Consider the following 20,133-nt stretch of genomic DNA (forward strand, 5'->3'; position numbering starts at 1 on the left):
AAAGGAAAGTAAAAACAATTTGACTAAACCCAAAGCGGGAGTAAGCTTGGCCAAGTCATTAAGCCAGTCAGCTGGGCGCTTTTGTGCCAGCAGCAATCAGCTGGCAGGTCATGAATATTGAGTGCTCCGGCGTAGAAAATTGTAACCTAATAAGCAGTGCAATTAACTGGCACCACTGCAATATCACCTGCAGTTGCGAACCGTTGCACTATAATTAATAATCAACGGCAGCTTAAAGATTTTAATTAAAATCAACAACAGACGCGTGCGAGTCCAGAATACGGGTGTACGAGTTGAGTTAGGGTAAAGCGGTGTACGGGAGTGTGGGTGTGAAGGTGCACGGGTGTGGGAGTGTTAAAGTGTACGGGTGTACGGATATTGAGGTAAACGGGTGTGCGAGTGTACGGGTGTAGAGGTGTACGGGCTTAGAGGTGTACGGGAGTGAGAGTGTACGGGTGTACGGGTGTGAGAGTGTACGGGTAAATAGGTAAACGGGTGCGTGACTGTACGGGCGTACGGGTATACGGAAGTCCGTTTGCTTCTCCTTTGGCGTCTCCTTTGCGTCGCCATTCGCTCGCAAGTCTCATGTTGTCAACACCGTGGCAACGGTCGTTCGATTTCTTTTCATTTAGCCGCAGTGTGACCTGCACTGAAAGGCAGCACTGGGCAGCGTGCAGCGCCCCACTTAACCCATAATACCATGTACTCTTTACCGTTATCTGCTGTGGCTAGCAGTCTCTCTCGGTTCACTCCTCGCCGGATTTCTCTGCTCGAGGCTTACAGCTGAGAGGAGACAAGGGCATTGTGCACCTATTGAGCTAGTTCTTGGAATCACATTGCGAAGTTTAGGAGCTGAATATTCAGGCATCACAGCAGCTGTCGCCATGCAACCGTGGAAATACAGCTCAGCCAGTTGCAGCGAGGCTAAGAGAAATGCGATTGAAGAGGATCAATTGACCACGCTCGAATTAAGAGAGCCTAAGAGATGAGCACATGAATCGAATCCAAGTCGACGACAGATTGACATAAAAGTGTGTGCATGTATTCACATGTAAACAAGAGCACAACTAGAAGATACCCTGCATTATATCATATCAATAATCGATGACAAAAGCACGACTTTTCCATCTTCGAAAGTTATTGATCCGGATCAGATATTTATACTCTTCCGGCTTCTTCTACAACTTTAGAAAGGATTTTAGAAACTGTTTGCGAAACTGTACTGGAATAGATCTAAAAATAAATTAAATTAAATTACATTGAATGAAAAAATAAATAAATATTCTGATAACAATTAATAAATATCAAGAAACATCAGAAATCATAGCGCTCTGATCTATTTGTGCATCTATTAGCTAAGCTTTTTAGTTTACTATGCACAGGGTATTTGATAGTCGTTCATACTCGATTGCTTTAGGTTTTTTTTTTTATTATTTTGCAACTTTGCCAAGTTTCAGTTTCAGCTGCAATTACTTGGCGCACCTGAAGTGGAAGTCGGGCCAAAGGTTAGCGACTATTTGTTTGTGTTTGTTGTTGTGGCTCGTTGTGTCTCTGCACGTGTGTGTGTGTGTGTGTGTGTGTGTCTGTGTGTGGACAACGGTTTTAAGTTTGCACCAGTGCCCCGCCCAATTGCATCAAGAATTTTCCTCCATTTTGTTCCGTATATATATATATATATTTTTTTTTTTTCGCTTTTCTGTTGACTTTGCGCTTTCTATTTACGCTCTGCTGTTGTTTGTTGAATTCCAACTGCAATTATGTGAATTTTTACCGTGCACAGCATAAAACAATTTCACCCGCCCACCCCAAGACAAGCATCTACCCTGCTTACCAGCTACACGAGAAATCGTTCTACAGAAACAATATAAGTTGGCCAGCAGCCGCGGGCGGGCAGCTTCTGGTCAAGCTCAAAGTTAAACACCTAAGCGAAAGTCAGCTCTGGCCCAAAGTCTGGCCAATAAATGGAGTCGAGAGGGTAGAGAGTAGAGGGCAGATCCATTAAACTGAATGAATTGATTGCCATTTATTGGGCTCAAGGAAATGAATCGAGTCCGAAATCTTGAGCATTCAAATAAATAATAATAATAATACTTTAATTTTTATTCATATTCATGCTCTATATTTTTTTCATATTTTCAAGTAGGCTTTGATAACGAAACGAAAACCTGAAGCCTGTTCTAGCTCGTCTATAGATTCAGTTTTGCATTAGATTTCGAGCACAGCACACAGCTGAAACATTTTTGTATTTTTTTTCTACAATACTTTTAGAGTCTCGTGAATTTTCCAATATAATTTCTAAACTCAAATTTTTTCGAGAACAAAGAGCTAAAGACAGAAAACGCCACTAGTGGGTTGCACAATGACATCGAATGCTGACAACAAGGGCAGCAACAAATTCAACATGGGTCAAGCAAAGAGCAGCGAAGTCGCCGAGCAGGTGAGTGAATCAAACTTGGGCTGTCTACCTAAACTGTAAACTTGAACCGTTTCAGGAAAATCGTGCTGAGAATGTGCCAGAGGCCGTAGTCGCTGATGAAGAGCAGCAAGCGAATGTCACTGATCAGGTCAGCACCCAGACGGAGCAGCCGACCTCACAGGAGACGGAGCCAACACAGGAGACGGAGCCAAAGAGGAAACGAAAGGGCCGCAAGCCCCGCAAGACCGGCAAGGGTGGCAAGGGTGGCAAGGCTGGCAAGACCGGCAAGGTCGGTACCGCCGGTAAGGGCGTCAGGAAGCCGCGCGTGCGTGGCAAGAAGACACTGAAGAAAAGCGTCATACGGCGCATGTGCCGCATTCCGTCGGAGGACGACAGCGGGACTGGCAATCGCGATGCCGAGATCATGTACACAAACTCGCAGTTCGGCCAGTCGACAGAGATGTGCAATCGTTCGTCGTGCCTGGTGTGCACACAGACACCACCACCAGCACCACCACCACCGCCACGTCGTCGCAGGACCAGGGCCGTGCCCACCACTGCAGTAAAGTCTGTGACCAAGCGTCGGCCTACTCCCAAGGTGGGCCGTCCTCGCAAGGCCGTATCTTCTCGCAAGTCGGCATCGGCTCGCCCCTCGGCTCGCTCCTCGGCTCGCTCCTCGGGTCGCCCTTCGGCTCGCCCCTCGGCTCGCCCCTCGGCTCGTCCCTCGGCTGTAGAGTCCGCCTCTAATTTGGATCCCGGCAGCCCTTCTCTGGCATCCCCCCAAGCGGCTGGCCCCACTCGCCAGTGCCTGTGCACCGAGCTGAACGGCCAGATCTACAAGCTGATGGACCTGCCAGCCAGCATTGGCCACAGCGCCGGCTTGATGCTCTCCTTGCGCCGCCAGCAGCTGCAGCGTCTGTCGAAGCTCCGACTCAACACCAATCGTCAGATTGGCAACCGTCCCACCAGTAGCCAAGAGCTCAACAAGCAAGACCCCAACTAAGCGCAAAACAAATTTTCCTAAGTTTATTTCATGCAAAATATTTCGGAAGGTATCTAAGCCAGCCTATTATATCATTTCACTATATTTTAACGCATCTCTCTCTCGACAGTATAGTGGCCTGATCTGCATATATGCATTTGATACTTTTATACTGATTTCAAGATGTTTTGAAATTTTACAGTAATTTAGAATAAATTCCATATAAAACAGGTCAACAAAACAAAATCAAATATGTATATATATTTTATTTTTATATGGAAATATTTCAATAAAAATATTAGACCATAGATTTCTGGTCATATGAAATAAAATTCTCTGCAATAAATACAGTACAATCCGGTTATAGCAACACTCAAGGGACCGACGATTTTACGTCGCTATACCCGGCGGACGCTTTAACCAGAGGGTTTCTTTCGAATTTTCGTCGACATAACCGGTTGGACGCTTTAAGCGGAGTCGTTATAACCGGATTCTACTGTAATATGTATAGACAAATATAAGCTTTTTTCCTTATGTGTATGCCTATATATAAATGTATATGTCTGCTCACTTCCGGTGCGACACATCCGGACGTCACGTGGTAGACTTTCAGTTTGCTTTGAGTTTTCAGTTACAAGAAATCTCCACATAAAAAGCGAATGCTGGACAGTTGCTGAGTTGAGTTTCAATTTTCACTTGAAACAAAGTTGGCACATGCCAAAAAAGAAAACGGAAAATAAAACAAACACACGACCAGCGAGGGTTATTACGGGCCAGAGCAAAGCCAAGGTAAAAAAAAAAAACCAACTGCACACTAGGAATTTTTTTTTTTTTTTGGCCGCTCAGGCGTTAACAGAGCGCGCCTAACATTGTTTTTTTGTTCTCGTTGTTGCTGTTGTTGTTTGTAATCAGAGCAAAGTAGCGACGGCAGACACATGAGCCACGCCCCTCAGCCCTCCCCTCAGGCGGAGAACGCCTTTGGGCGAGGACTTACGTGATTTGGCCAGCGCGTTTGCCATTGCAGCAAATCACAGCCTGAGTCAAGGCAACTGCAGCAAGTAGCAACAACAACAACAACAGCAAATGTGGAAAAAAAAGTTGGATAGAAAATAATCAGCATGGCGGACAATGAAATATCCTAGCAGATGCAGCTTTTAGTCAAGGAAAACTTTTGTATTTTTATAAAAATGAATAAGTATATATTTAAAAAAAAAAAAAAAACTTAAATTGAATTTATTAATATTTTGTAATATATACATTTATGTAAATTAATAAACCTACTTGAAATATATTTAGTTCGAATCAATTAAAATTTGGTAAATATTAGTGTTTTTTTTTTTTAGATTAAGGAATAAATAAAAAAAAAAAAACAATAAATATATATATAATTTTTTATAAAAATTAATGAACCAATAAACCAATAAAAATTCATAAATAAATATTTTAAATATATAAATGTATTATTATTCAATATTTTGGCATATACTCATAACGAACGTAAAATCTATCTTCAGCAATACCCTTTAAAAATAATCGCATATTATGGGTGGGTATACCCGCTGTGCACAGTCTCTGTTTTAAAATGGACAGCCAAATTGTTGTATGGTTAGCGTTTGTCCTGATGATCAACACGAAAGCAAATAAAATAAGCTAAAAGTTTGTGGCTCACGTGACATTTGTTTTGGCAACAGTTTCCTCTCATTGCTTCATTGCTGGCAATCGAAGGAACGTACCTGCAATGCACAACAAAGAACTTGATTTAAGCTAAATATAAATAAAAAATCGCAAATATATATATAAATATATAAATATATAAAAATATATAAACTTTAATCTAAGATTGGCCAACTCGCTCTCACTTGATATAGTTTTGCTTTTTAAATTCTGGTTCATTTCAGCCTCAGAGAGGAGCTAGGTCTAACCAGTTGCGGCTTCTACCTCTTCAACTCTGAGCAGTGATGATATATATACATGTGATGATTATATTATAATACTCAGAGAAATCATTGAGGAATATGTGAAATATATGTAACGATCATATCTTAAATATAACCCAGAGAAATCATTGCGAAATATGCGAACATGTAATATCGGCTGCTCTCTAGCTGAAACACTGGGCTCAAGTTGGTCATACATTGAGTGTAGATGCTCATACTCCACTTCGTGTACGTTGTCATCTGAATAATTATATATGTTTTTGGTATTTACACCTCTGTTGGAATGGAAACAGACTCGATCTGCCTTCGTTTGCAATCAATTAAAAAATGCTTGATGATTAAATTGTTTAGCGATTTAATTGTGAGCTCAACTTAAAGTTTTTAAATTCATATAATATAGTATGAAAAAAACCCATTCTTGAATGTATTTTATTATTTATTTGATTTCAGTAGGTTTACAAGAGTTTGGCTTTTGTCCCATTACGAATTGTATCTACACAGTTTAAACCTTATCGAATCGATAGCATTAATAACAAAGCAAATTAATTTGCTTTGCATTCCAAACGTAAAATTTTTTTATATTTTTGTTTCCATTTCGGTCCATGACTGCACAGTCATTTTACCAGGGAGGAATATGTCTTCCAAAATTATAGCCATAGCCGTACCATCCATCAGGATTACCTCTATTGGGGGGCCTTGGAGGTGGTGTATGGGTGGCGAAGTCGGCTGCGGATCCTGGTTGCGGCGTCGTAGCCTTAACTCTCCCATCAGATCCCCCCTTATTCCCATGGAAGACCGAGTCCCACCATTTTTTGATCGTTCCACGCTGGGGCTTCACCTGGTATTTGACTCGGCGGCATTGGTTCAATCGTATATTCATGGCAAAGCCATACGGGCACCTGGCCGTGCGTGCACCTATATCTGGCGCGCAAATCTGCCACTCAGCGTTCCAGGAAAAGCCCGGAGCACATTCCGTTAAGGACTTATCCACTTCATTCACGAATCTCTGCTCCAATTCTAACGACGTTGCACCTCGCGGCAGCAAGAGGCCGTCATTCGGCAACACAATGTGGGGCAACGCTGCAGATAATCCAGTCTGTTGCGCCATTGCATGATAACTGATGCGTCTCTGGGGCAACGCCTCTTATATATAATAGACCTTGTTTTTATTTGTATGCCTGACCGTAATCAATGTGCTTATCCGTTGCGAATTTGCCGAGCGCAACGTAAATAAAATATAGAATATAGAGCATATTAGAGCTATCATGTCAAGAGCCATTTTCAAGAGAACATTGCCAAATTGTCATTAAATATAATAAATTATTATTTATAATTTACTATAATAGTCTATCATATAGAGTGGCATTTCATTCAGACTCGTGTTTGGAAAAATCGATATTCCATACCTCCGGTGGTATCTGTGTGAGATCTCAATCACTCAGCAAGCTCTTGAGTTGCTAAAATGGCAATTAAGGATTAAGGATCGTTTTAGATGTGGTTCGTAATCTACAGAAGTCTGATCTGGTTTGCTCGTTCAGTTGACTCTCTGCCGGATTGTTATAGTGTAAAAAACTTTCGTTCTTATTGAACTATAAAAGCAAGCGTCGCTGTAGAGGATATTGAGCGTATTCAGAATGCAATACAAATCATATTTAGCTGGAACTCGAAATGCATTCGGCACGATCAGGTACTTATTGTCAAAACGCCATATAGGTATACACATATAGACGTACATATAGTAAAAAGTAGATGGCAGATATGTAAATAGATACATAGGTAGATATATAGATAGATAGGTAGATATATATAAATATAGAAAAACAGATTGATAGAATAGGTAGACCAGGGTTCCTCCAACTTGTCTATTAAAATATTATATGCTAAATTATTTACTACTATTTACAACTACATCTACAGCTACAGAGCTACGAGTATTTCTATGCCACACCCGTTTATCGTTTTTCTGGAATTCTACATCCATTTAACCGCGATTCAAATATCTGATAACCCCCGCGAGCAGGTTGTGAAAGTGTTTAAAGTCTGCCTGATTTTGTTGGCAGCCATAAATTCAATTTTCTGGCTAAATAATCGCTGTAATTAAGAGATACCCACATACAGATACATCGGCATCAACACACACACACACACACACCACAACTAAATCAAACAGACAATATGCCATTACGGCTCTTGAATACGCCCATTATGGTGGGGGGCTCAACATTTAGCCGAAGGGTCGGAGCAGCGCGAAAAATACCTGCAAAAATGTTCGCATGCCATTAAATTCGGCAAGCAGCGCGTTAATGGCCCTCACCTGAGTGCGTGTCACTGTGTGTGTTTGTGTGTGTGTGTGTGTGTGTGGGCAACAGGAAGCTTGACTGAGCTGGCATTTCATCATTGCCTTTCCCAGCCCGCTTTTAATGAGTGAAATGAAGTAGACTACTTGTCGAATGCAAACTGAATGGCGTGGGCGGCACTTCAACTGACCGAATGTGCTACTAATGTACATATATCGACATTCAAATTCGTATTAGGAAGTTTCAGCTTATTATGCTGTATTAAATGTGGCACAACGATATTGAAAAGTCAACGCCAAGTTTGGCTGGCGGACAGAAAGTGGGTATTCAAGAGTTTTTCAACGAAAGCCGCTCGAAGAGAATTGACACCTGCCCAAAGGATGCCAAAGCTCTTGGCCGGCTTTCAGTGTACAGTTACTTGGCAAAAGTTGGCTCTAACCCATGCCCAATTGTTTGTTTGCTCGCTTGTCGCGCTCTCAGCTGGCCGGACAGCAAAGTGTCGCCTTACGGCAGTCAAGCTGTGGCTGCCTCACCCATACCACTACATTCATGTCCACTGATAACGGTTTATCTGCAGCAGCTGCAGCGCCAGCCCCTCACTTTCCATCCGAAAGATGTGCAGCTAAGTTGGCATCAAGTTGCCTCACGTTGACTGACTTGGAAAATTGAAAAACGAAAAACGAAAGAAAATCAGTCAGCAGTCGAATCACCATCATGATGGCCATGATGATCATGATGATTGCACTCCTGTTGACTCGTTGTTGTTGTCACTTTCATTTGTTGAGCATTTAATTATTCGCAATAACTTCAGGCTCCGTTTCAAATTACCTAGACTTAGGATTCGATTGCCCAGCCAGGAACTGAACAGTGACGGCACATTTCATAGAACGGCATTCATCACAATAGTCTGTATATAAATGCAAAATTGCTTTGATATTCGCATAGAAAAACTGCAAAGCCTATGCAGACTAGATTAAAGATTTCACTAGACATTGAACTCGAAATAAATAAAATAATATCATAATATATGTACGTAATAATAGTGTTAAACTATGTAGGTTGCAGAAAAGTTGTTGAAAACTACTAAAAGTATTTTTAGTTTAAAGTCAATTATGATAATAATAAAATAATTAGCAGTCCAATAATATTAGAGTAATTGTTACAAATTGTATACAATTAATAATATATTTTGACGGATTTCTGTGTGTATATTATGATAATAGAAAAATAAAATATGATGAGAAAATGTATATGTGAGCTCAAAATTAAAGTATATTATATTCAAGAGAGAGAGAGAGAGACAGCGAGTGATAAGAGAGGGAGAGAGATAGCTGACACCTTTTAATGTTCCACAGAATGGCCATCAGGTTTTATCTAAGTTTGGTGCCATGCAATTGCAACATGTTGCGGGCAACAACGGCATGTTGCCATTTGTTCTAGCAGATGCTGCTGTTGCACTAGCTTTCCTAAGAGAGAGAAAGAGAGAGAGAGAGAGAGAGATACATATACATATATATAGATGAGTAGAGTGAACAACTGACAGCCTGCTATAAGTGAAGACGATAAAATGTTGGGACGCTCGCTGCCATATGACATGATTTTTAAGCTCTGATTCGGCATCAACTTCAGCTGAAGAACTTGCCGCAGGATAACGACGACTGCATGCAAACTGCAGGCAACAGCAACAACAGTCGGCGAAAACTTTTGCTTTTGCTAGCCCGCAACCGTTGCCCAGAAACGCAGCCACTGAAACAAACCCGCACCCACTCACACTCGCCTTGGCCAAGCCTCCACTGCTTAGCCAACAACGTGGCAGCGTCTTGAGGCATTTCGACTCTTCTCTTGCAGCAGCCGCCTGCTTTTTATTTAGCCTTTTCTCTTCTCCTTTTTTGTTTGTTTGACTAGGACGGGTACAGCACGTCCTTGTCCGGCGCCTGTATACAGCTGGCTGCGATTTCTACACACGCTGCTCGCCCGGCATCCTGTTTGTGCGTGTTGCATTTTATTTGTTACTTAAAATTGGGTTTTGGAGGATTTTTTTTTTTTTTTTAAGGATTTTCGCTGCGGCCGTTAGTTACGCTTGCATAAACTTTAATTCTATTTCACAACCCACCAAACGGAACATAATACTTGGCTTAAATGAAACGCATGTCAGTTCCTAGCCTTGGGAACCTTCTTTAAAATATAACAAGTAAGATTTCTGTAGTGTACCATTTTCAATAAATATATTTGCTTAACTCCTAAAATTACCGATAATATCGATATAGTCGATAAGAAGTGACTGCCAAACAAAAGCATTGACTAATGAATACTTTGTATATTACTAAGCCGATCACGATTCACGATCAAAATGTAAATTATAATTGAATAAAAATATCATATTGGTATTCTATACAATTGCATATTATGGAATAAACCCTATTATTAATATGTCAAACTATGCATATTACGTATACGCTATGTCGGCTCTGCTAAATAGCTTGCGTCACAATTGAAATTCTGGCACACACACAACATCACCAAGTCAAAGTTGCAAAAAACGACACAAAAATACCAATTGTAAAATGAAAAGGAATGCAGTGGAATACACACATACAAACACACACACACAGACACACATACACAAACGGGATGTCAGTTGTGGCAGCTGTGCGGCCACGTGAAGTACCTGGCCCAAATCCGGCTTCAACTTAATCCCGGTGCTTGGCATTGCTTTGGATCAACGCCGACAGCTACAACTGATGTTGATAATCACAATGATGATGATGAATATGATGATGATGATGATGATGATGATGATGTGGAGACCGACTAACGTTGACAATGACGCCATTGAAAGCACTTTTCGTAGCATTATGTGGCAGCGCCTCGCAGGCCAAAATTGGAGCTTTACCTTACGCTTCTGCAACGACGGCAACGAAAACGACAACGACGACGGCGACAACGCCGATGACGACGAAGACTTCAAATGCTTTTGGGCTGACAATCAAAAAGTCATCAAATATGAATTTTACGCTATAATTTTTCACCTGTGCATGTGCGAGTGCCATTTTTATGGCTTTTCCCATATTCAAGACAGGCCAGCCAGCTTTTGGCACGTTTTTGAACTGAATTGCACTTTTGTACATTGCAAGAGTGGCACGACATCTGCGCCTGTACCTCTGTACAAGTACTTATGCTGCCGTATCTGTATCTGTATCTGTATCTGTATCTGTATCTGTATCTGTATCTGTATCTGTATCTGTATCTGTATCTGTATCTGTATTCTGTATCTGTATCTGTATCTGTATCTGTATCTGTATCTGTATCTGTATCTGTATCTGTATCTGTATCTGTATCTGTATCTGTATCTGTATCTGTATCTGTATTATCTGTATCTGTATCTGTATCTGTATCTGTATCTGTATCTGTATCTGTATCTGTATCTGTATCTGTATCTGTATCTGTATCTGTATCTGTATCTGTATCTGTATCTGTATCTGTATCTGTATCTGTATCTGTATCTGTATCTGTATCTGTATCTGTATCTGTATCTGTATCTGTATCTGTATCTGTATCGTATCTGTATCTGTATCTGTATCTGTATCTGTATCTGTATCTGTATCTGTTATCTGTATCTGTATCTGTATCGGTATCTGTATCTGTATCTGTATCGTATCTGTATCGGTATCTTGTATCTGTATCTGTATCTGTATCTGTATCTGTATCTGTATCTGTATCTGTATCTGTAATCTGTATCTGTATCTGTATCTGTATCTGTAGCTGTAGCTGTATCTGTATCTGTATCTGTAATCTGTATCTGTATCTGTATCTGTATCTGTATCTGTATCTGTATCTGTATCTGTATCTGTATCTGTATCTGTATCTGTATCTGTATCTGTATCTGTATCTGTATTATCTGTATCTGTATCTGTATCTTGTATCTGTATCTGTATCTGTATCTGGTATCTGTATCTGTATCTGTATCTGTTATCTGTATCTGTATCTGTATCTGTATCTGTATCTGTATCTGTATCTGTATCTGTATCTGTATCTGTATCTGTACTATCTGTATCTGTATCTGTATCTGTATCTGTATCTGTATCTGTATCTGTATCTGTATCTGTATCTGTATCTGTATCTGTATCTGTATCTGTATCTGTATCTGTATCTGTATCTGTATCTGTATCTGTATCTGTATCTGTATCTGTATCTGTATCTGTATCTGTATCTGTATCTGTATCTGTATCTGTATCTGTATCTGTATCTGTATCTGTATCTGTATCTGTATCTGTATCTGTATCTGTATCTGTATCTGTATCTGTATCTGTATCTGTATCTGTATCTGTATCTGTATCTGTATCTGTATCTGTATCTGTATCTGTATCTGTATCTGTATCTGTATCTGTATCTGTATCTGTATCTGTATCTGTATCTGTATCTGTATCTGTATCTGTATCTGTATCTGTATCTGTATCTGTATCTGTATCTGTATCTGTATCTGTATCTGTATCTGTATCTGTATCTGTATCTGTATCTGTATCTGTATCTGTATCTGTATCTGTATCTGTATCTGTATCTGTATCTGTATCTGTATCTGTATCTGTATCTGTATCTGTATCTGTATCTGTATCTGTATCTGTATCTGTATCTGTATCTGTATCTGTATCTGTATCTGTATCTGTATCTGTATCTGTATCTGTATCTGTATCTGTATCTGTATCTGTATCTGTATCTGTATCTGTATCTGTATCTGTATCTGTATCTGTATCTGTATCTGTATCTGTATCTGTATCTGTATCTGTATCTGTATCTGTATCTGTATCTGTATCTGTATCTGTATCTGTATCTGTATCTGTATCTGTATCTGTATCTGTATCTGTATCTGTATCTGTATCTGTATCTGTATCTGTATCTGTATCTGTATCTGTATCCATTGACTTGCATAATTATATAATATTATTGTGGCCTGGAAAATCGAAAAATGTATGTGGCAGCGTTTGGGCCGTGAATGAGTGTATTACACTTTACTTGTTTTATACACCATTTGGCCATTTTACAACTTAGCTGGCGCCTGCAGTATGCCAAACTCAAACCAACTGTGGCGCTCATCGTCATCGGAGCCGTTGTTGCTGTCATTGCCGGCGCCATGGTTAGCAAATCCTAGCCAGACACGGACACTGGGCTCTAGGTCGCGATTGTGCGTACATCTGTATGTGTGTGTGTGTGTGTTGTTGTTGTTGTCGTCGCGTGCGAAGTTTGTGATGGTAGTCGCCAAAATGGCGTTGCGTGTTGCCATGAAATGGCTCTTAAAATTTTCTGCCAGCCCAACTAAATCAAATACGACTATCTCATGTATTTGTATATAGGTATATATGTATATGAAAATATAAAAAATATTCAAATAAATATGTTTGTATTAGTATATATACATATATATATATATATATAATCGAAGCTCATATACGTCAGAGTCAGAAAATGGAGACAGCGCCAAATAAAAATCGTAAAAAGATTTATGACTCCTTTCAGGCAAAGACGCGGAGACAGCGCGGGACATTCGTAAATAGAGCACGTCAACCCGTACAAGCTCATAAGCTGCGTGCGAAAAGTGCTTTGCTAGAGTAACTCTTGCCAAAGTTGATAACTAAAATAGCATTAAGATAGATAAAGTTCTGCAGTAAATGACAATAAATCGAATAGGTGACTCCGAGTCGTAGCAGTCTAGGTGATGACTCTAATTCGCTAATGAAGCACACATGTGTCTAAAATATTTCAACGGCACATGCGATGATGGCTACAAAAAATATTTCCTAAAATTTGCCCCAATGTCGCATAAAACTAATCATGGGTAATTACCTCTATTTTTATACCTTCTTGCCTATAGGAAGCAACTAAAAGTGGTCTAGTCGATACTACTCGACTAGGAGATACGCTGAGCCCACAGCGGAGTTGATCTTCTAATCATTCTCTAATTCTTGTGTATTTACACACAACTATGTGAACATACAAAATATTTTCGATAGGAACTTAAGTGAAAATAAAACAAGTAAGAAGACTCTAATCGACACTGCTCGACTAGAAGATACCCCGAACCCTCCAATCAGATATTCCAATCACTCTGCACTTCCTTTAGGCACGCAGACGTACAATCCTAATGAAACTTATAAAACTCTCTAGCTCCTATATATCTTCTGAGATCGACGCGCTCATACATACGAACGGACGGACAGGGCTAAATCAACTCAGCTCGTCGCCCTGATCAAGAATATATATACTTTGAGGGGTCTGCCACGCCTCCTGCCTGTTACATACTTTTAACAAAACCATTATACCCTGATTTCCCATTTTCAATGGGTTCAGGGTATAAAAAAATAGTAAAAATACTCTTGTCGCGACTGCTTACCTACGAGATCCTCTGAAAACAGTTGGCATTTCAACAAGCAGCTGACTAATTATTTAATGCTTCTTCTGTGCACATATACAAAAACATATCCTTATATACATACATATGTACGTCCGTTCCTCCGTCTATCAGTTTGCCCAACTGCCGAATAAAAAATGACATCTCGTATGCCGCAAAAGCTACCAGAGCTGTTACCACATTTATTGAGTATGATATTTAAGGCATTAACTGTCCGATATTGCGCTATACTAAATTCTTTTTGACAACAAAAAATTGCATGCAGTATGGTAAAAAGATAACTGCAGATTTTCCATTAACGGTAATTTTTATTTCTCATTTAAGCCAAATTCCACTTGATATCGGAGCAGAATAAATTTTCGAACTAATTAAATTTAACATTTCATGCAAATCAACGCTACGGAACATTGTTTTAGTGTCCTCATCCTTCCCGTGTGCCTCTTTTTTAGTTGTTTTCCCATCCTTTTGTTAACTATTATTCATTTATCGGAGCTAGTCCTTGGAATTCGAGTTCCTCGGCTTTGCCCAGGTCTGCAGTGTCTGAACTCATCTTGCCAAGGTCTGCCGTGTCTGAATTCATCTTTCCCAGGCTCATCTTGCGGAATTTCACATACAAAGCTCTTGCCGAATACAAGATGACGGCACCTGCAGTAAGCCAATAATTGTTCTGTAGAATGTCTACTCCAGCTGTTGTTGCAGCAGGTGCTGCCGCTGCTGCTGCAGCTGCTCCGGCTGCTGTTGTATCCTGTGGCATTTTGTATACCTTCCGATTATGATTGAATTCTAGTTATTGACATCGATATTTGTAAATTATCTAATTAAACTTACTTAATTTAATAGCTCGTTATGTGAAAAGTGAAAAAAGTCGGTGACTTTTTGGGACGAATTCGAAATAATGGAAAAATGAAATAATTTTTTATATGAAATTCAAATTTGAAGAATTTGGTAAAATTGTTTTGTGTTGCTTTCAGATCGAAGTGCTGAATAGGAATGATGTTTTATTCTCAGTTCAGTAAGAGGATCAAAAAATAGTTGGCCGTCGCCTACTAGATTCAATTTCTATTCGAAAAAGTGTCAGAACAATCTAATGGAAGTATCAATCAGAATGACATGAAATACAGTAAGAGTGCTTTATTTGAGACTGCTCGACTCTGCAAAGAAATGATATTCAAATTATTTTGCACTTCTTTGATACACACATACAAAAACACACGTACATATACATCCCACATCAGAACGTGACCATCATGTTTGAATGTGTGTATATTTTAAAGCACACGTCTCTAGTACTTGAAATGTGTAAATTGCAAAATACACGTGTGTCATGAAATTATGCTGATTAAACGAAATAAATTTATCGATGGCTCGTACCATAGTATACACGAGTACACATGCAAAATAACAAGTCCCTAGCTCTCATATCTTCTGAGATCTCGGCATTTATACGGACAGACGATGATTCAGCTCATTCTCCTTTTAAAGAATATATGTATGTACTTTTTGGGGTCTCCCACGCCTCTTTCTGCCTCTTACAGACATTTTCACAAAACAATTATGCCCTGACTTCCCATTTTTAATGGGTTTAGCTATTCCTGTTCAGACGTTCAGTTATAAAAATGCATATCGTGCCGGTTATTTCTGCAGATCAAATAAATGCGACGAGTGTAACCTGTCCCTGCACGGTTGCTCTTCTTCTTCTTGCTTTTCACTTACATCAATATTAACTAATATTGTACTCAATCATTATCACACATACCATGCATGAATCGTTCATCGATAAGATATTCTATTCGGATAATACTATATCTACTTTATCCATTTATTCACATACGTGTTTTCTACCAAACGAACTAGCAAACTTGCGATTGAATTATGTTTGAATTTTCAGTAACTGCCTGATATTTATGCAGGCTAACTGTTAACTGCGCAGTAAGCAGCAGACAATATTATGAGAATCTATTTGTTAAACAATTTTGCTTGTATTACGACTATTTTAGAACGTGAACATAATCTTTATCTGTGTGTATATACTTCTGTGTGTATATTTCGAAGCACAAGTCTCTAGTACTTGAATCCATTTTTACAAATTAGGGGCGAAGGGGGCGTGGTGTCCAAAATCTGTTAACTACAGAATCTTCGTAACCATTAGATATATACATAATGAATCTAAAGTCTCTTAGGCTGAAAAAATTAAATCCATTCTCGAGAAAAGGAAATCGAGTGATATACACGAATATGTATATAAAATTTCTAAATTCGACACCCTCAGGGCTATATCGTCTCAGCTCGTCGCCACGCCTTCTTCTGCCTATTATATACTTTTCACAAAACCATTATACCCTGATTTCCCCTTTTTTAATGTGTTCAGGGTAAAAAATTTAATGCAGTCCTGAACGCAGCGAATAAAAGAGGTCACTTCACATTTCCGATTAATAGTAATTTTTATTTCTCATTCACTTGATATCAGATCACAAAAAAAAAATTGAAGCAAATTATTGCTGTTGTTTTAGTATCTACATTGTTCCCGTATGTCTCTTTTTTCGTTGCTTGCCATGCTCTTGTTAACTTTGAATTCGAAATCCTCCGTCTTGTCTGAACTTATCTTCCCCAGGATCATCTTTTCAAATGTCACATACAAAACCCTTGCCGAATGGAGGACGACTGCACCTGCAGTAAGCCAATAATTGTTCCGTAAAACGTCTACTCCACCTTTCAAGTGTTTTGATGTCAATGCATCTGCTGCTAATGATGCTGCTGATGCTGCTACTCCTTGTAAATCCCCCATCTTGAGCACCTTCCCATTATGAATGATTTCTAGTTATTCACAGCAATATTTGTAAAATATATGATTAAACTTACTTAAGTTAATAGGTCGCTATGTGAAATCTGAGAATTATTCGGCGAATTCGAAATGAAAAAATTAAAAAATTTTTTATACTACATTCAAATTTGAAGAATTTGGTATAATTATTTTGTATTACTTTCAGATTGAAGTGCAAAATAGGAATGATGATTTGTTCTCCGTTCAGGGAGAGGTGCAAAAAATTGTTGGCCGTCGCCTACTACAAATATCAGAGCGAACTAATGAAAGTAAAGTCGAATAAATTGTATATGCTTACTCGCTTGTTATTTAATTTGGAGCGCTCAAACTACATTTTAATACCCCGATTGAATAGGCGAATTTAGGGTATGTTGTCCAAAACAAAACATTAAAATTTATGTAACGGGCAGGTGTTATATTTCAATAATTGAAAATATTTTTGATCGGTCGATTCCGCTTTATCCGTCCGTCTTTTTGCCTGCACTGCGATCACAGAAGACCCGTGAATATCACTCGCATACAACTAAACTTTGCGCTTTAACAAACAACTGCGTACATTAAATAATTCTTTAAATATCCAATAGTCATAGAGATTTAAAAAAATCATAACCAGCACTAGCACAACTATTAAATAAACCATGCCAATGCATTGCACTAGAGAGACTTATCCACTAATCATATTATGAAAACGGTTGCATTGTCAATTTATTTTTAAGGCACCTCACTTGTCAAAACACGAACGACGAATTGAATATTTAAACAGCAATCAATATTGGTAGAAGAAATTAACTTGCGACCCCCTTAAATCGCAGCCACTTCTCAACACCTCATAGCTGACTTCCGATTTTTTTTTTTTACTTGTATTCATTTTTGTTTTCCCATCCTCTTGTTAGGTAGATCCTTGAGCTAGAATTTGTCGCCCAGGTTCATATTGCGGAATTTCATATACAAGACTCTTGCCGAATACAAGAAGACGGCACCTGCAGTAAGCCAATAATTGTTCTGTAGAATGTCTACTCCAGCTGTTGTTGCAGCAGGTGCTGCCGCTGCTGCTGCAGCTGCTCCGGCTGCTGTTGTATCCTGTGGCATTTTGTATACCTTCCGATTATGATTGAATTCTAGTTATTGACATCGTTATTTGTAAATTATCTAATTAAACTTACTTAATTCAATAGCTCGTTATGTGAAAAGTGAAAAAGTCGGTGACTTTTTGGGACGAATTCGAAATAATGGAAAATTGAAATAATTTTTTATATGAAATTCAAATTTGAAGAATTTGGTAAAATTATTTTGTGTTACTTTCAGATTGAAGTGCAAAATAGGAATGATGATTTGTTCTCCGTTCAGGGAGAGGTTCAAAAAATTGTTGGCCGTCGCCTACTATAAATATCAGAGCGAACTAATGAAAGTAAAGTCGGACAATTGTAGTATATCTATGCTTACTCACTTGTTTGAAAATTTGTAGTGCTCCCCAATTGAATATGGGAGTTAATGGTATATTATCCAATAAAAAGCGTTAAGATGTAAGGGACAGGTGTGTTAGACATCAAAAAGTGAATATATACCTGAAAGTCGACATAGTTTGCTCGCACTGCGATTACAGAAGATCCGTAGGCACGTGCATTTCACTCGCACACAATAAGCTTAGTACTTTAACAAACACATAGCTGCGTATATTTAATAATCCTGATCAGTCCAAGATTTGGGTTCCTGTTAGTCGGGCTACGTATGGAAAATGACTGCTTTTTGACATATTGTAAATATTTTTTTTTAACATGTTTGTCAATAATTAGACATTTGGTAAGTAAGAAAGCTCTAGTCGAGACTGCTCGACTATGAGATCCCTTGAACCCTTCGAGCAACTAATATTTCAATAATAATTTGCGCACACTCACTCACACACACACATATTTATTTGTTGAATAATTTAATTTCTAGACGGACAATCCTAATGAAACTTTCATAATGCTTAAATGTATGTATGTACAGAAGCACAAGTCTCTAGTATTTGAAATACGCCTTTTACTAATATTATGGTGATGGGCTGGATATAGGGGTGGGGGGTAAATTTTAACAAAAACCGAAATTGTATAAAATGGATCTTAATATACATTTTAAATTTGGAAACTATCTTTAAGGATGTGGGAGATGTAATTTTATAACAGACATTCGAAAAGGTTTTGTATCGATAACAAATATCGGAATGAGTTATCGTTTTTTTGTGACCATTATGCGCTGATTTCCCATTTGCAATGGGTTCAGGGTATAAAAATCATAACAAGGACTAGCACAATTATTATTATAATCCATTCCCATGCATTACACCAAAGAGAGGTATTAAAAACCGACGAAATATATTTTTTTCTTCATATGAAAACGGTTGTATTGTCAATTTATTTTTAAGGCACCTCACTTGTCAAAGCACGAACGACGAATTGAATATTTAAACAGCAATCATTTAAGTGTTTTTATGTGTATGATACTTGGTAGAAGAAATTAACTTGCGACCCCCTTAAATCGCAGCCACTTCTCAACACCTCAGCTGACTTCCGATTTTATTTTTTTTTTTTTACTTGTGTTCATTTTTGTTTTCCCATCCTCTTGTTAGGTAGATCCTTGAGCTAGAATTTGTCGCCCAGGTTCATATTGCGGAATTTCACATACAAGACTCTTGCCGAATACAAGAAGACGGCACCTGCAGTAAGCCAATAATTGTTCTGTAGAATGTCTACTCCAGCTGTTGTTGCAGCAGGTGCTGCCGCTGCTGCTGCAGCTGCTCCGGCTGCTGTTGTATCCTGTGGCATTTTGTATACCTTCCGATTATGATTGAATTCTAGTTATTGACATCGTTATTTGTAAATTATCTAATTAAACTTACTTAATTCAATAGCTCGTTATGTGAAAAGTGAAAAAGTCGGTGACTTTTTGGGACGAATTCGAAATAATGGAAAAATGAAATAATTTTTTATATGAAATTCAAATTTGAAGAATTTGGTAAAATTATTTTGTGTTACTTTCAGATTGAAGTGCAAAATAGGAATGATGATTTGTTCTCCGTTCAGGGAGAGGTTCAAAAAATTGTTGGCCGTCGCCTACTACAAATATACACAGTCGACTTAGTCTGCCCGCACTGCGATTACAGAAGATCCGTAGGTATGTGAACATCACTCACACACAAAAAAGCTTAGTACTTTAACAAGCACATAACTGCGTATATTTAATAATCCTGAGCATTCAGGATTCGGGGATCTTATTGTTCGTCTTCCCGACTAGAGAT

General features: G+C 38.8%; 3 protein-coding genes and 1 long non-coding RNA gene across 4 annotated transcripts in view; 1 reads left to right on the forward strand and 3 right to left on the reverse strand.

The window, feature by feature from the left end:
• The window catches only part of LOC149091153 (uncharacterized), a 75,448-nt gene extending 68,987 nt beyond the window's left edge, over window positions 1-6,461 (reverse strand). Inside the window, exons 1-2 of the mRNA XM_089262074.1 lie at window positions 5,959-6,461; window positions 5,068-5,131 (exon numbers count right to left, since the gene is read on the reverse strand). Coding sequence (XP_089118200.1) covers window positions 5,068-5,131; window positions 5,959-6,443 — 549 coding nt within the window. The 5' untranslated portion in view covers window positions 6,444-6,461. The remainder of the gene's footprint in view (window positions 1-5,067; window positions 5,132-5,958) is intronic.
• The window catches only part of mbl (splicing regulator muscleblind), a 222,622-nt gene that overhangs the window by 173,880 nt on the left and 28,609 nt on the right, over window positions 1-20,133 (reverse strand). The window lies entirely within an intron of this gene.
• Window positions 2,177-3,708, forward strand: LOC149091154 (uncharacterized). The gene is made up of 3 exons (XM_089262040.1): window positions 2,177-2,437; window positions 2,493-3,468; window positions 3,529-3,708. Exons 1-2 carry the CDS (start codon window positions 2,360-2,362, stop codon window positions 3,417-3,419), a joined length of 1,005 nt encoding a protein of 334 aa, XP_089118166.1. The 5' UTR covers window positions 2,177-2,359; the 3' UTR covers window positions 3,420-3,468; window positions 3,529-3,708.
• Window positions 19,393-19,934, reverse strand: LOC149091155 (uncharacterized). Its single transcript, XR_016197097.1, has 2 exons — window positions 19,735-19,934; window positions 19,393-19,669 (listed from the first exon to the last, which is right to left on the reverse strand). It is a non-coding gene; the product is annotated as an uncharacterized LOC149091155 (long non-coding RNA).

Source organism: Drosophila navojoa, chromosome 5 (assembly GCF_054131105.1).
Source record: "Drosophila navojoa isolate 15081-1374.11 chromosome 5, UAZ_NAV_1.0, whole genome shotgun sequence".
Taxonomy (NCBI): Eukaryota; Metazoa; Arthropoda; class Insecta; order Diptera; family Drosophilidae; genus Drosophila; species Drosophila navojoa.